This window comes from Triturus cristatus, chromosome 5_1 (assembly GCF_964204655.1).
Source record: "Triturus cristatus chromosome 5_1, aTriCri1.1, whole genome shotgun sequence".
NCBI classification, from domain to species: Eukaryota; Metazoa; Chordata; class Amphibia; order Caudata; family Salamandridae; genus Triturus; species Triturus cristatus.
In genome coordinates, this window is record NC_140587.1 from 400,038,182 (window position 1) to 400,053,310 (window position 15,129).

At 44.9% G+C, this 15,129-nt stretch overlaps 1 protein-coding gene across 3 annotated transcripts in view; it reads right to left on the bottom strand.

Annotated features, from left to right (window-relative positions):
- The window catches only part of FZD6 (frizzled class receptor 6), a 281,494-nt gene that overhangs the window by 45,045 nt on the left and 221,320 nt on the right, over positions 1 to 15,129 (bottom strand). For all 3 annotated transcript variants that reach the window (XM_085605127.1, XM_085605126.1, XM_085605128.1), the window contains one exon: positions 68 to 264. In XM_085605127.1, the coding sequence (XP_085461253.1) occupies positions 68 to 264 (197 nt within the window). The remainder of the gene's footprint in view (positions 1 to 67; positions 265 to 15,129) is intronic.

Consider the following 15,129-nt stretch of genomic DNA (forward strand, 5'->3'; position numbering starts at 1 on the left):
TCGTTGCGAAGACCTAAATGAGTTAACAAGCATCAACAGCGAATTTCAAAAGTTACATATTTTATACCGGTTGCATTCCAGTTCTTCGGGCCAGGATATGCCAAACGTCTCAATCAGCTGTTTGCAGTCCCAGTACACTCTCTCGCAGAGACTCCGGCACGGCGGGACCACGCGCTCTTTCTCTGTGCAGGCAGGCACAAACGCCGAGCAGAGAAACGTGCGCACTTCCGGAGAGCAGTGGAGGTTCAGCAGAGGAAAAAAAGGCTGGGAAGAAAAAAATATCGAGTTTAGCAAACACTTACGCCGAGCGCTAGTCTCTCAGTAGTGCAGAAAACTTTAAATGATTCCACATTTACATTAAAATTACATGGGACAATGACCAACTATATTTCTAATTCACGTTCCACATAACTATGTTAAAATACGCACCTACTATTTGATACATTATTTTAATTTTTGGCACGCCAGTACAAATAAATGTGTCCCAATAACACGTTATTTAGCGGAACGGTATTAATAAACGCATATCCACGTGTTTATGGCCGTGATGCAATGGTGAATTTGCGTTTATCACCGCAGTACAGAAAAACTGACCCGAAAACACTTCGTACAGCGTCACAGAGTGCATGCAACACTCCACAGGGTAAACCGCTCTCCACACCGTCACACGGTCTTCTCAATATTTTACCGTACTGCATGAATGTGACCCTCTGCATCCTGGTTTTGGTTAAATACCTTCTAATAAAACTAGTACACATGAAACAATACCATGGCATAACCCATATATGCAGATACACAGAGTATAATAAGCTATTTATAACTATTGCTGAGGGGTGGGAAGGGCATTATGACTCCCTCCAGGCTTCGCCTCTCACGAGTCTTGAAGGCTCCTCTCCGCACTCAGCAACGGTAATAAATAGCATATTACACTCTGAGCTTCTACATATATAATACATAGCTGCCAACATATCTTAAGAGACGTGTTGCTATGAAGTGACCAGCCTTTGGCAGCTGGTGCCCGCCCTTGGGAAGGTCTCTCACACGCTCTGCCCCCCCCCCTGCCACAGGTACTCGCTGGTACAGTCCAGAGCTCGAGACCGCACGCCAGCGCTCTGACCAGGGCCCGCTCACCGCTGGGAGTGCAGCACCATGGAGGCCAGGTATCCGGATAATGCTACATTGTTATAATGTCATCACTAGACTCAGGTTTATTCAATGCTTCGAATAATTACACAGATGATTATCAATACCTAGAAGAAACATGTGGGGAAAGGTTCAATTGTAGTGTGCTCTATAGACAGGACAGCAAATTAGATTACAGCTTTTTGTTAGTTGCTTTATTATAAACCTTTTTTCGTGGTAAAGGAGTGGGTATAAGTAATACAAGTTAAATGCCAAGAGAAGGGAGCAGAATAATGACAACATTTGGAAACATTTAAGGGGATTTAAATAAAAATAATGTCCCCCACTTGCATTGAAGTGGCAGAAAGATAAAATGTTGTTTTGGGGTTAAAAAAAATCACGAGTTTCCGACCTACATGGAGGCTGATGGCAGGCATGAATTACATCCTTACATTTCACTCACCAGACTGCTGCAAAAGGTGAGAAGTATGTGTGTGACTTGAATAACAGCACTCCTCAAAGTAAAAAATACAAGATATCTACTGCTGGAGGTTCATTCCTATCTAGAATTTTAACATTTATAGGAGTCACAACGAATTCCAGAAGTGTTGCAGGCTAATTGCACTAACCATAGGATTTCCAATGGCTTGAAAATCCCCAAATTTACATATACAGAATTCCCAACCAGTAGATAATGCAGACATGTTCCATGCCTGCATCTGTATTCAATGCATACAACCATTTTTGCGGTCTTCCTACAGATAGCTCCACCTGACTGTCGGGAGATTGCATTGTATACCATACTCCCCAGAGCCAATCCTTGCTCAAGATTGGATGGATTCCATGTAATTTTCAGTTGCCATGCTCCCAATTGTCGCTTTGCCCCTTTTCTGTGTTTGACTCACCCACAGGAACATTTTGGCTTAACCATTTGTAGCTTTGTCGTTCTTCCTGCCTCAAAATGAAGCACTGCAACCAGAGCCACATGTATACAACACCAGTTTACTGCCTTTTAGTGCCATCTAGAGGTCACTAGTAAAAATGCAGCAAGAATGTAGAGGTACAGATAAAACAGCAGGACAACAATGTAGAGGATGTAGAGATACAACATTTAAATTGACAGACTAATATAAACAATGCCAAATTGTTCTTGCTTGAACTTGAAGATAAGTGAGACTGACTATTATTCACAATGCTTGGATTTTTTCACTGCTGCTGTCTGCTCCCCTTGATACCTGCACTTAATCTTCACAAGGTGGATTCTATCACTCTGCAAATATGAATCTGGGGAACTGGGTTCGAGTCTCGGCAACGACGCTGAACATCTTGTGATTCTGGGTAAATCACTTAATCTCCCTGTGCCTAACGAAAAAATTAATGTGTCCTCATGTAACGCAACTGGTGCTATGTAAAGCGCTCTGATACCCGATACCTTCAGGTCAAGTTCGCGCTATATAAATCTCTGATAAATTGAAAGTTAAATAAATAAGTTACCATCATATTTCAAGTCTTAGTGACATATCAATGGGTTAGGCCCAAAACTGCATCCACAAACTATTGACAGATTGCATATAGACTTGAAATGGAGAGGGAGATGCCCATTGCACACCTTGCCTTTGCGAGTCAATATGGGTGGCACAGTGTATTCTACGATTCAGTAAGACTCACAAAGTTAAGCACACAGTGGCATGCTGTTTTGCAGCTGCAAAGCCTGTGATTTTGCAAACTGTAGGCTTTGCAAAAGCAAAAATGGTTACCATAGCTGGCTCATACTCCGCCCAAAGGTGGCGCCGGCCGCCATTATGGTTTCTTAAATCCAGACATACAGAGAGGCACGGGATGAGGACGCTGCAGATGTTCAGGATTAGAAAGGTCTTAAAAGTGACTGCTTCTATCACTAATTTTAGAGAAATCAAGCAAGTGCAAATGTTCTGAAAACTAGAAGAAAAGAGAAACACACTGTAAGCCTTTAATAACTACACTAACTACATAATTGCAAGAGCATGTATTCAACACTCCCTTTGTGAACTATTCCCAGGCACGGGTATGCCGCAGGCCTAGCATAGAGGAGCAGGAGGCCCGGCGCTGCCTCTGGTGCAGATGCAACACCTGAGTGATGGCTCACTAGATCTCATATCACATGGCTTTCACCATCACAGGCAACGACTACAACCGGACGCTAATCTTCCCTGTGCGATTGTTACCACAAGTAAACAAAGTGTAGAACCCCAAATCAACACTCGGTGACTTGGAGTTCTCAATATCCCAAGCTGAAACAGCACAAGAATAAACAAGCATTGGCAATGCCAAAGGGTCTGGCTTACAACTGAAAATGCCTCTTCAGTTACTGATGAGCTTAGGCACTCAAGTCATCATCATACATGAACTCAGTCACTGGCTCATTTTTACATTAATTCACTCAACTATTCACACACAAACTCAACAAGAATATGCAAGAAAAATGTAATGACTAACAGTAGAAAAACATGTCTGGCATGAAGGTGCTTGCAATTGAGGGTAAGTAAATAATTAAACATAGCAGCAGGCAGCCATTTGGAATGGTATTTTGAACAGTGATTAGGAGCTTTAGTACTTCAAGATGGCTCACAAGTTGTGTTTAAATGTGGCGGTAACATTGAAACAGTAGGATCAGGATAACCTATGGCAGATACCCTTCCAAACAGCCACTCTGTTGGGAAGCAGTGGCCATGTAGGAGATGGTGCACTACAGAGGAAATGAATGTGAACGAGCAGCCCACTAGCACTGTCTACGGAGCTGCCTGGGGCTAAAAACAGATATTAAAAAAAAATAACGTTAAGAAACAAGGGGGAATCTGTAAAAGGAGAAAATGTTAAACTAAAGTGACTCTCGCACAAACAAGCCTTGGCAAAGAAGCGCACTTTTGTTCAGGCTGATGTGCACGTGTTCAAGCAAAATGCAAACACTTAGAGGGCAAGAGAGTAAACGACTTATTGCTCAATGCTATATGCTGTCATGTGAGGAAACCGAATGGGAATGACACCGAAGCAGGCAAATGGCTGAAGAGTGCTGACCTCTATATATAGCAATGCGTACGCATTCAGTTTAAGGACTTAAACAATGACAATTAAAACAATATACTCCCCGCCCTAACACACCTTCAAATGCAATTACTCTAAATTTAGGGCATGTCAGAGGAATGTAACAAACACCAAAACCCTTGCCTACTTCATTTCTATGTCAGATTCCAACGAACAAAATTCCTGTCTACCCATGCAAAATGATTGTTATGCCGGCGTAATCTTACATTTTTTTGTGCAAATTTCGTGTTTTTTGCTAAATTGCTGAAATTATGCCGTTATGCCACGTGGTGTAATTAGCCCACATTTGAGGCAAGGTTTTAGCCCTGGAGCATGTAATAATGACAAAAAATACGTAATCGGCTGTTGTTCGCAGGACTTGTGTTTCTCATGCTTTTTTTTCTTAGCACAACGTGTGTCCTGTACAAAACAGACAAAGGACATATTTCACGGTAAAATTCATAACGCTAAACGTGGTTTTACATCTCAAATAACTTTGCTGACTTTTTGTGGCGTTTCATGTCATTACACAAAAGAAAATTATGCAAATTTCGCACACACCGAGTTTTAACACACTGTAATAACAATCCATCCCTAAAAGCCTAGTTTCACCACCATGTTTTTCATTATAAGTCAGCACTATTGCGTTGTCCATAGCTTTTGGTAATATATTCAAAAGAGAACAATGTTTCCCAATGAAGCAATCAGGCCGACACTCATTTGTAACCCTAACCAATGCAGGCCTATTGTCCGGAAAAAAAGCATTCACACAAATATGCACACAGTCATAAAAGTACAAATACACACAAAATTACTAGCAAAACAATATACACCCTCCTAATGAGGCCTAACAGATTCACACAATTCAAATATTCTACCCCAGGGACTGTCGGAGAGTATAACCAACTTCAAAATCCTTCTCTACTAAGGTAATATGTGAGATTCCATGTAATTAAATACCCACATACAGGGCTTACCAAAGTGAAATAATTACAATTACATGCCTATTGACTTTACCCTATGCTTTCACAATGAACAAATCAGGCCTACTGCCTTTGTGTATCGTCCTGTCTTCCACACACCTCCGCTCGCCCGAACTCCTACTTGCACAAATTCCCGCATACAGAAAAACAGATCTGGTGGTCGAGCCTTCTCCTACATCACTCCTAAAACATGAAACAAACTGTTTCTACACATTGGAGCCTCCTCCTGGCATCTTGAATGAAGCTGAAGGCCTAGCTTTTTGAGTGGACCAACTAAGCCCTAGGTGTGCCTAGACTCAGCGCCAGGATACCCATACCCTGTGCGCGCTACAAATCTGCATAACATAATATCCGACAAATTGCAACACTGACTTAAAACCATAAGCAATGTAAGACTACTGTATTGACCATAAGCTTTCCAATATGGCATAAATTGTAGCAAAAGCACTGTTTTTACCAGCTGAAGCACACAACTTCTACCCAATCAAATGCTGTAGTTAAGGAAATCAACATGTGGTGGAGCCAAAGCCCATCTACAGTAGTGTTTCTAAAGTTTTTTTTTCTTTTGATCACATACGTGTTGGAATAGGCCACGTATTACAATGTGGTAACCGAATCAAATCTTTGCAGATATATCTTACAGGATTCTAAAAAAAGGAGTTCTAAAAAAATAAAAAAATACTTTGACAAGTAAGCTGAGTAATCAGCAAAATGGAGTGTGAACATTTACAGCCTGAAATAATTGCTTCACCAAATTTCACCCCATATATATATATATTTTTTTGTGCAGATTTATATAGCACCAACTCGACCCGAAGGTATCAGAGAGCTTCATGTGAGCACCAGTTGCATTACAGACGGACACATTCATTTGGGTAGGCACAGGGAGATGAAGTGATTTGCCCAGAATCCCAGGATGTTGAGCCTCCCGCCAGATTAGAACCTGGTTCCCCAGCTCTGAGGTCGACCGATCTAGCTGTTAAGCTACATCCTCTCCCCTATCGCTGTGCACTGAGTTGGGCACCATCTTGACTCACAGTCAAAAGGAATTCTTTCTAGTCTTAAACGACTGACATGAAGCCTCAAACGTTCGCAATGATTATAGAGAATAATCATCTTCCTTCAGAAAGCCAGCCACGAAGACGCAGGTACAAAGGTGACCCTATAGATACACTAGATTTCAGTTTAACTCAAAATGTATCTGAATCTTTAAATGGGAAAGCGGGTGGTAACTACCCCAGTGTTGCTCCACAATCCCTGGGGCTATTGTTATAAACCCAGTATTCCTACCCATGCTCGGGCCCTCAAACGCAGCCCACATCAGCAAGACATTCCTTGGCATGGTTCTGCATGCAGCACACAGAACCTTGAAATGCATTACAGTGAAGCACAATCACCCAACCCAATTTCCGAGGAAAACCAGAATCCAGGCGGTAACAACCAACAACACAACTATTGTAAGGACTGTAAGGGGGTCTATGGGAGACGCAGCAGAACGTACTGCTTAGAAAGCTGCTGAGACACCGCCAGGAGACGTCGTCGGAGACACTGAGGAAGACTGGAAGACTTGGACGCAAGCACCCAGAGACAGACACTTGCATGTGGAGACACCAAGTGACAGAACAGATGCGTACACTGGGCCAGGAAGACCAACAGCGGGGGTCACAGGCATTGGGACAGAGACAAGGAGGCAGAGATGCCACGAAATAGGAACGGAGAATTGAGGCAGCGACAGATGGCTGGACAGGGGGGCACGAGCTACAAAAATGAAGACACTTGGCTCCTAAGGGATGGAGAAGAGCAGATGAACCCCTTTGCCAGCAAGATGCCACAAAGCAAATACCAGCCGACTCCACAATGCGTCCCAATCCCACACCTGGAGGTAATGTTCATATCTGTGAGTCCGTCCCTACGCAACCACCCTCACCTCCTGGGCGCTGCACACCCAGTCTACAGTCTAGGAGTAACCACCAGACCAGGCTACACTCACACGCAGAGACAACCTACAGCAATTTGTGGAAAATTACTTGTTTGCTATTCTCCACTGTACTGCTGTACCCTACCTAGGGGAAGTCGTGGTGTTTTGTAGGGTGTTTTGACTCTTTATGTACTCATCTCTTTGGGGGAGGTTGTGGGGGTATTTAATGCCTCTATTTTTAGTTTTCGGTTTTTCTTGGGTGCGTGTATCCTTTGGTGTACGGGGAGGTGGTTTTGTTTTCATGGGTCAGTACTCTGTCGTGTTCCTTGGTGAAGTTTTTGGTTGGTCTCTGATGTTATCTTTCATGTGGACACTGTGCTCCGGTCGAAGTCTACCTGCGTGGAATTCGTGGCCAAGGGTTTCACGCTTGTACAACTTTGAGGGGGAAGGTTTTTGTTTTTTCGTTGATGTTTAGGCCTCTTTATGTGTTAGCATGCTTTCTACCAAGGGACCTATTTGTTGTGGTGGTGACACTTTTCTTGTCATCTGGAGTGTATCTAGCCACTATTGTTTCTCTTTGTTGAGGATGTTGTTTTCTCTCAAGGGTCTGTGTTTTACACCCACTTGTGTTTAATGGGGTGTCTATCCTGTGGTGTACCCGAGTTTGGGGAGGTTGTGTGGGTGACCGCTCTTTTTTTTTGTGCAGTGTTTTTTATCTTAGCTGCTCTGTTTTCCCTAAGGGAGGGGGATGGGCCGTGTAGTAATGTTGTTTGCAATTTTAATGTTTCACTGGCTTTGCATTTTAACATACTTCTGTTCATGCCTGTGAAATTCATGATGCCTCATGCATTTCTCTTGTGGATAGGTGTACCTCATTGTTGTATCTTCTTGTTAAGATATATTGAGGTATCCTATTTGTTTTTACTTTTACTTCTGCTTTTGTTCCCTAAGGGAAGAGGATGTGTGGTAAATTACTTGTTTGCTATTCTCCACTGTACTGCTCTGTTAGAATGTTCATGACATCATAGAATGCCTGAGTGCCTCTCTAGGTGAGATTGTCAGTTGGTGTACTCAGGCTGAGCTGTAAGGAGCTTGCTCCTGGTGGGGCTATCCTTGTACTATCTAACTTCCTCCTGTTATCTTGACCACCTATGATGGAACCAAGCTACCAATAAAGAAGTAACCTACATGAACTGATGGACTCTGTATCATCCTTTACAACACAATTCTACAGGGCAGAACGGCGCCCCACCAAGATAATCACAGCTGCACAAGGATTAAGACAACACCAAATTAAAGACTGTGAAATAAAATTGTTTGGAGAACACACCACAATCGAACACAACGCATTTGTTGCCACAAAGAAACGTTCACTCCCAGAGGGATATGCCCGGAATTCCCTAAGTACTACACACGTTTTTACCCAAACACCGGAGCAGGGTGTCTCAGGGGCATGAGAGAGGAGCTGCTCCGAAGGGGGCTCTGTCTACTTGCAGGAAAAGGGTCGGGGCCAAGGTAAAGGGTCTGGGGGTCTTCAAGGGGGAACTGACTGGCATCTGATGTGCTCTCTATGAACGGCGTGTATGGTGCCGAAGGCAAACACTGAGGCCATTCACTGAGCCCGACTATCACAGCGTCATACACCCCACTGAGCCCCGAACAACAAGCAGAGTCCTGTTCTGCCAGGCGACTAACCTGCAAGCCAACCGCACAAGTGACACTGGGGGTAATCTAAACTAACGAGGCCTTTACTTATCAATTACTGTAAATGGGAGGGTTTGGACATTGGTGTGGCCCACCCCAGCTTCCCTCCGTACACCTCCTATTAGTAGCTGACAAACATCCATGTCTGTCAGGGTTTTATTCTATCTCTATCCACGAAACGCTATTTTATATGAATTTCCCTTGCAAAGTTAGTGTTTCTAAGAACGGGACAGTGAAAACACCAGTCGACGGATTCAGAATTTCTGTCACTGTACTAGCTTTCAAATTGTATTAGCAAGTAGGCGCTGTGCCCATCTTCTGTCGTCACACCACTAATAGTTAATACCACAGGGCTGATTCAAAGTGACTACAGATGACAAAACAAAACAAGCATTGGCATACCCAATAGGTCTCGCCTTTGGGACCTTGTAAGTATTTAGCCATGCAACAGTTGATGTTGCTGCACAAAGGATATTGTGCTGCATAACTAAATACTTATAAGGTCCCAAAAGCGAGACCTATTGGCTATGCTATGTAATGGCTCTTTTCTATAATATCTTAGGCACTGCTAACTGTGCTGCCCCCCAACTAACTCAAATATGTCTACTTTACACCTCAATCCAACTACCATCTACCTGGTGGTGGTAACTAGAGCCATGTGCTACATAATGGTGGACACAATTGTTTTTTTAATCTGCGGTATGTGGATGCAAAACTTCGGGCATCCGCCTGCCCCAGTTTTATAAGGGGAATGCAGCAGAAGAATTACTACTACCTTACAATAAGGAATGTGAGGAAAGAAGAATTCTTATGGGATGGCCCAGCCCATGCAGTGGGGCATTGAAAGGGCCAAAGCCCTAACCAGGCAGAGGGCTGGGAGGGGAGGTGCATGGTATGGGTGTGTCCTGATGGCTCCAGTAGGAAAAGGAGGCAGAAGGAGGTTTTAACCCATTCCAACTACCCCCGCCTCTTCCTACATGTAGTAAAAGGCAGGAAGAAACACTGGACGGCCTTGCACCGAACAGTGGCGGGGGCTTGGCATGTATTCAGCAGTGAGGGACCAACGGTCTGTCTGCGGATTGGGCGAGGTTCAAAATGTGAAACTTGACCAATTTAACCAGGCAAGAGGGAAATGTAGGGGGCGAGGAGTCATCTGGAACCCAGATTAAATGCAGGGCCCACAACCTGAAGGAGGCATCATTTCACACCCACTCAATACTAAAAGGCTAAAAGCCCAATGTCAGTGGAGTGCTCATAGCAGGCACTGAAGAACAGTCGCAGATAAGCCTGGTGGAAAAACACAAGTACATACTGCAAATTAAGACCACCAGGCCACAAATAATGGCCAAAGGGGGAAGTTTAAAAGCAGCGGGCTTGGGGATGCCAGACCGCAGGGCCCACTGCTGGAGGGACTAGGATCAACCTCCTAAGGGACACTCGGCACTGCAGCCAGGGTTTGCTTACAAGCTGGTCTACATGTCAAGCAGTTGGTAAAAAGGTAAGCCGGGTTGGTACAATAGAGGAGTTACTGCACAAAAGGCCAACACGGGGTCTCAAATTAAGCAAAGACAACTACTCCGAATGCGTGGTATAATAATAGAAGATCTTGAAACAGCCGTTCATTTATGATTTCAGTTATGCTTCACAAAGTTGGATGGCTGTATATTGTATTGTATTGTAATTGCATTTATATAGCACTTACCACCCCTGACGAGGTGTTGAATCGCTTTTCCGGTGAGTAGCATGCTACGCCGGGACCCATAGAGGATTAGTGTTGAATTAGTATAGTGAAATATGAAAGTAATTTTAAGTGGTGGATAGGTTTGTCAGTTATTTGGATTCGGAAGGATAGCAGAAGGATAGAGGAGGAAAAAAGGTTTGTATTTATATAGCGTTTGTTACCCCTGATGGGGTGCTGAAGCGCTTTTTTTTGGCGAGTAGCACTCTACTCCAGAAACCCATAAAGGAGCAGTGGTGAATTAGTATGGTGAAATCTGAAAGTAATTTGAGTGGTGGATATTAGTCAGTTATTTGGAGTGCTGCATATATGTGATTATCAGTGATAGGTGTGAGAATAAATCTGCCGCAATGTTGCCCAATTAAATGTCTACAAAGTATGTGCTAAGGGGGTGGCAGGGCTAAGGTGGCCTGCCTGAATGAGGCAAAAGCTACTGGAGGTGGAAAGCCACCCAGCATGCCTAGTGGCGAATGAAATAGGGCATCTACTTGAGGGTGACTAAAGCACGGCCTCTGGACATGTGGGTTCACTGGTGTGGCACAGCTCCCAAAAGTGGACAGCCATATAGCAAGCCTGTCAGCCTGAAGTTAAACTCCGACAGCTGAAGCACGGCCATTGAAGGTGAAGCCTCGCCACGTGTGTCTGACTGAATGAGGCATGGCAACCCGAAAAACTTAAGATGAATGAAATATCTCTGTGTGAAATATCTCTGTGTGAAGACTATGAGCACATTTTGCACTTGGTTTGTCATGATGATTAAGCATGGCTGCCCTATGTGCCCTGCCATATGTGCATAACTCCATAGCCACCTGGTTTGCCTGATTGAAGGAAGCATTTGATGGCACCAGTACGATGGTTGGCCTGGAGTGAAGGAATTGCTCGACATTGAACATTAATGGAAAGGAAATATTACAAAGCTATCTCCTATTTAAATGTGGAACTTGAAGGGAATGTGAAGAAATCACTTGTAAGTGAAAGAAGCCAATGAACTGTGGCCTTTACTCCTCCGAGCAAGTGTGTTCTCCTTCATTGGATGAGGTGGGCGACGGCTTCGGGGTACCGAGCGCTCTGTCCTCTGGCATCATGAGGAGAATGCTGCGGTGTTCAGATACCAGATTGCACACCCGACCTCTTGCAGCACGCCCTTTGTTACACACAGTGAGGTGCTTCCTTAACCGTACGGCATACTTCAATAACTCTACATGTTGTTACACACTCATTATTTATGTTAGTCGCAGGAGTTTTATTAATTACAAGATTTTCATTTTTCACAAATGAAATTGCCATTTTCCTAATTAGCTCTAATGTATTGAATATCCTCGGATGCAGAACTGGTGGAGAGAAAATTCACGGTGACCACGAGGGCTGTTGTGTGATGCGGTCCCTGAGCAACCCAACGGATTTAACACTGCAGGCTGGACACGGAAGCAGGCACCAACCGATGGACAGCAAGCTACTGCCTGAGACGTGATCGCAGCACCGAGCGCGCGGCTCCCGCCCCCTGCCTGCCCTCTTAGGCTTTCACCCTCTGCTGGGGGCGGCCCCTTGCTTCGTGTTCACTTTTAACTCTCTAGACGCATTTTTGCTGCTTTCCTTTTACCGACAGCCTCCCAGCTCCGTTCCTTCCAGCTGCTCACGCTGACCGACAGGAGGGTCATGCCTGCAGGTGAGTCCTGCATACCGCCCGGCTCCTGTTGGGGTGAAGCGGCTGTAGGCGCCGGGAGGCAATGGGTGTTGGCTGCGCCGACGGCACTTCCTTGTTGCAGTCACATGTCTCCCCCAGGCAGGAACGTTCGATTAATCTCCGACCGCTCTGAAGAGGGGGCTAGGGCAGTAGGGGCTTTCTACAGCCCTGATACTGGGCAGTACTGGTGCTGCAGCACCTGCCCATGGATAGGTGTCACTGCGGCAGTTGACGTAGGTGTTCTAGCTTAAAAAGAAGAGGTGTATGGAAGTGCGCGCGCCTCGCGCTGAAAGGAAAAATGACAAGGAGAGGAGAGGGCAGCAAGGGGAGGGGAGAGAGGAGGGGGCCTGCGCCTGTTTCCCTTGCAGGAGTGAGCAGGAACCATCTGTGAATTACAAACAGATGGTTTCAAAGCTCGCTCGCGCAAGGGATTCGCCAAACGTGAACGAGTTGCCATTGAAAGCAATGCAACGCGTGCACGTTTTTGCCCGGAAAACTGAATTGATTCCTAAAGGTCTCCTCCTATGCAGCGCATGCGCACTGCGTAGGTGAGACCTAAAAACTTACATGATCATACCCAGGACCAACACACAAGAGTGGAACTACTAAGGGGGTAATAGAGTCAAACACAATGGGTCTGGGAGTAACACACTCTCTCTAGAGGGAGATGGTCAGCCATTCGAAGCGCTACAGCAAGCAGAACACGGACGTACACCCTCCCTCTGTGCCGCTCCCTCGGGTACGGATGTGTGTGCTCTTAACAGGCACCAATCAAGCAGCGCTGCTGTGTACGGTGTGGGTGAAGCCAGTGCAGGGCATCAGAGAGAACTGGGAAATGCCTACAGAAAGCTCCCCATCTTGTAGAGCAGGCATCTCCAACCAGTAGCGCGTGTGTTACTGGTAGTTCTCCAGCTACTTGTAAGTAGCTCTCCTGTGTGCATCCAGCCTACTAAATTAAACGTTTTTTCTTGTCTGAATTAATATGTCTATCAAAATTGAAAAGCGTGTATTTAAGATGAAAATTTGTGCATCTTTAAAACTCCTAAGCTGATGTTTGGAGAAGGAAAATGGTTGAATTCCCAAAATATATTTAAAGCTGATATTTCAGTGATAAATCATTTGGTATTTGGGAGACTTATTACTAATATTATTACCTTGGTGCCCGTGGCGTTGTAGTTATTGACAAAGTAAAGGCATTCCGAATCGAAAAGTATTTTTTTACGTTACTGCTGGCAACCCCGCCTGATGTACTGAGGTGATCACTCATACAACCTTGAATAGGGTGGCCACTAATGTAATCTTGTCTGATGTGGTGACTAATACAACACTAATAATATCAGTAGCTTGTGATGATTTTCTTTGAACATAAGTAGCTCTTACTAATAAAAAGGATAGAGACCCCTGTTGTAGAGGAACATTAGAGCTCCGAGTATGGATACATGACAACCTGATAATACATGGTACAGCCAGACACTTCCTTGACCCGGAACAGAGGCGTCTTCGCTCTCAGAATCTACCACATACGGCCCCTTCGTCTCACAGCTTGAGCTCCTTTCACAGCGGGACCAAAAAAAGTGTTTGGTTTCTAACCATAAGTGACCAACTGTAAAATACAGTTTACAGTAACATTAGTTTAATAGACTACTCTCCGCAAGTTTCCACTGCAGGCTCCTGCTCACTAGAGTGAACACTTAGCATACTGGATATGCGACCTCATGGTCAGAGGTTCAAATCCCAGCGGGCCCTCTCAGCCTTTCATCTGAGGTCAAAAACATGAGTACCGTTGAGTTGGGGAACTATAAACAACTGTTATTCGGCGCCAAGGTACCCTTGGGTGAATGTGTGCTTTTACAAATACACATGTTATGTTATCTAGTAAGCACATCTTTCCCCTGCGCCACGCAACCAATAAAGCAACTCAGTCCTCCATCCCCATACTTCACTGCACCTTCGAGCGATTAACGCAAAATCACAGATTCCTTTCCCAACCAAGCCAATAAGCAGCTTGTGTCAGCCGTCATTATAGATACAAAATGTTCTGTTCTATTGTAATTGCATTTATCCAGCTATTCATATACCTGACGAGGGTTCAAAGAGCTACTGTCCACTTATGCATTACCTCCTAGGTGATGGATGGATGGATAGAAGGCCGTGAGTGTTTGGTGCTGTGCATTTACGGCAGACATTGTTTTCTTTAAAAAAGTCATTTCAATATCATAACATTGTCATACATATCTTATGCATAAATGTAAAAGAGATCACAGATATGTGAGTGCATTTCCATTGGCTTATCTTCAATGGTGGGAACTGAGCAGAGGGGATTCCAGGCTTGTGGGGTGCCTACTCCTTAAGCGCAGCGTTGCTTCTAAGTGGCCTATTCTCACGTTTGAACGTCAGTGACCCTCATCTCTTTTTCAAGAGTGTAGGGCTTTGCTCAATAAAATCCATCTAGCCCCCACTCTTCACCACCCCACCCCCTATGGCACCCGTCAACTGCCCACCTATCAAGTCTGGTCTCCACGCACATACAGCTCACTGTCTCCCCAAACGAGGCCTAGCGGTGACTGGCGCCAATGTACAGCATTGCTCCTCCTCTGTGTTACAAACTGCAGTCTCTTTCAGCTATTGGTCTTTAGAAAGTGCGGATCCTTTATAGCGGTGATCGCCACTCGCCTCTTGTTCAGTACCACTGGTAGGGTAACCAGTCGACGAGTCCGCTGATATCATTCAAGAGGGGCATGAACAGATCCAGCACCAGGGCCGCAACAGCAGACACGGCCCTTATCTCTTCAGAGCCCTAGAACTGGAGGACATATCCATGTGAAAGTGCAGGAACTTAGCTGGGCTCTGCCCACACCTGGAACGCACCCGAGAGATTGCAGAGCAGGGCTGCACAGTGCCAAGGACTCGACTGTCCGAG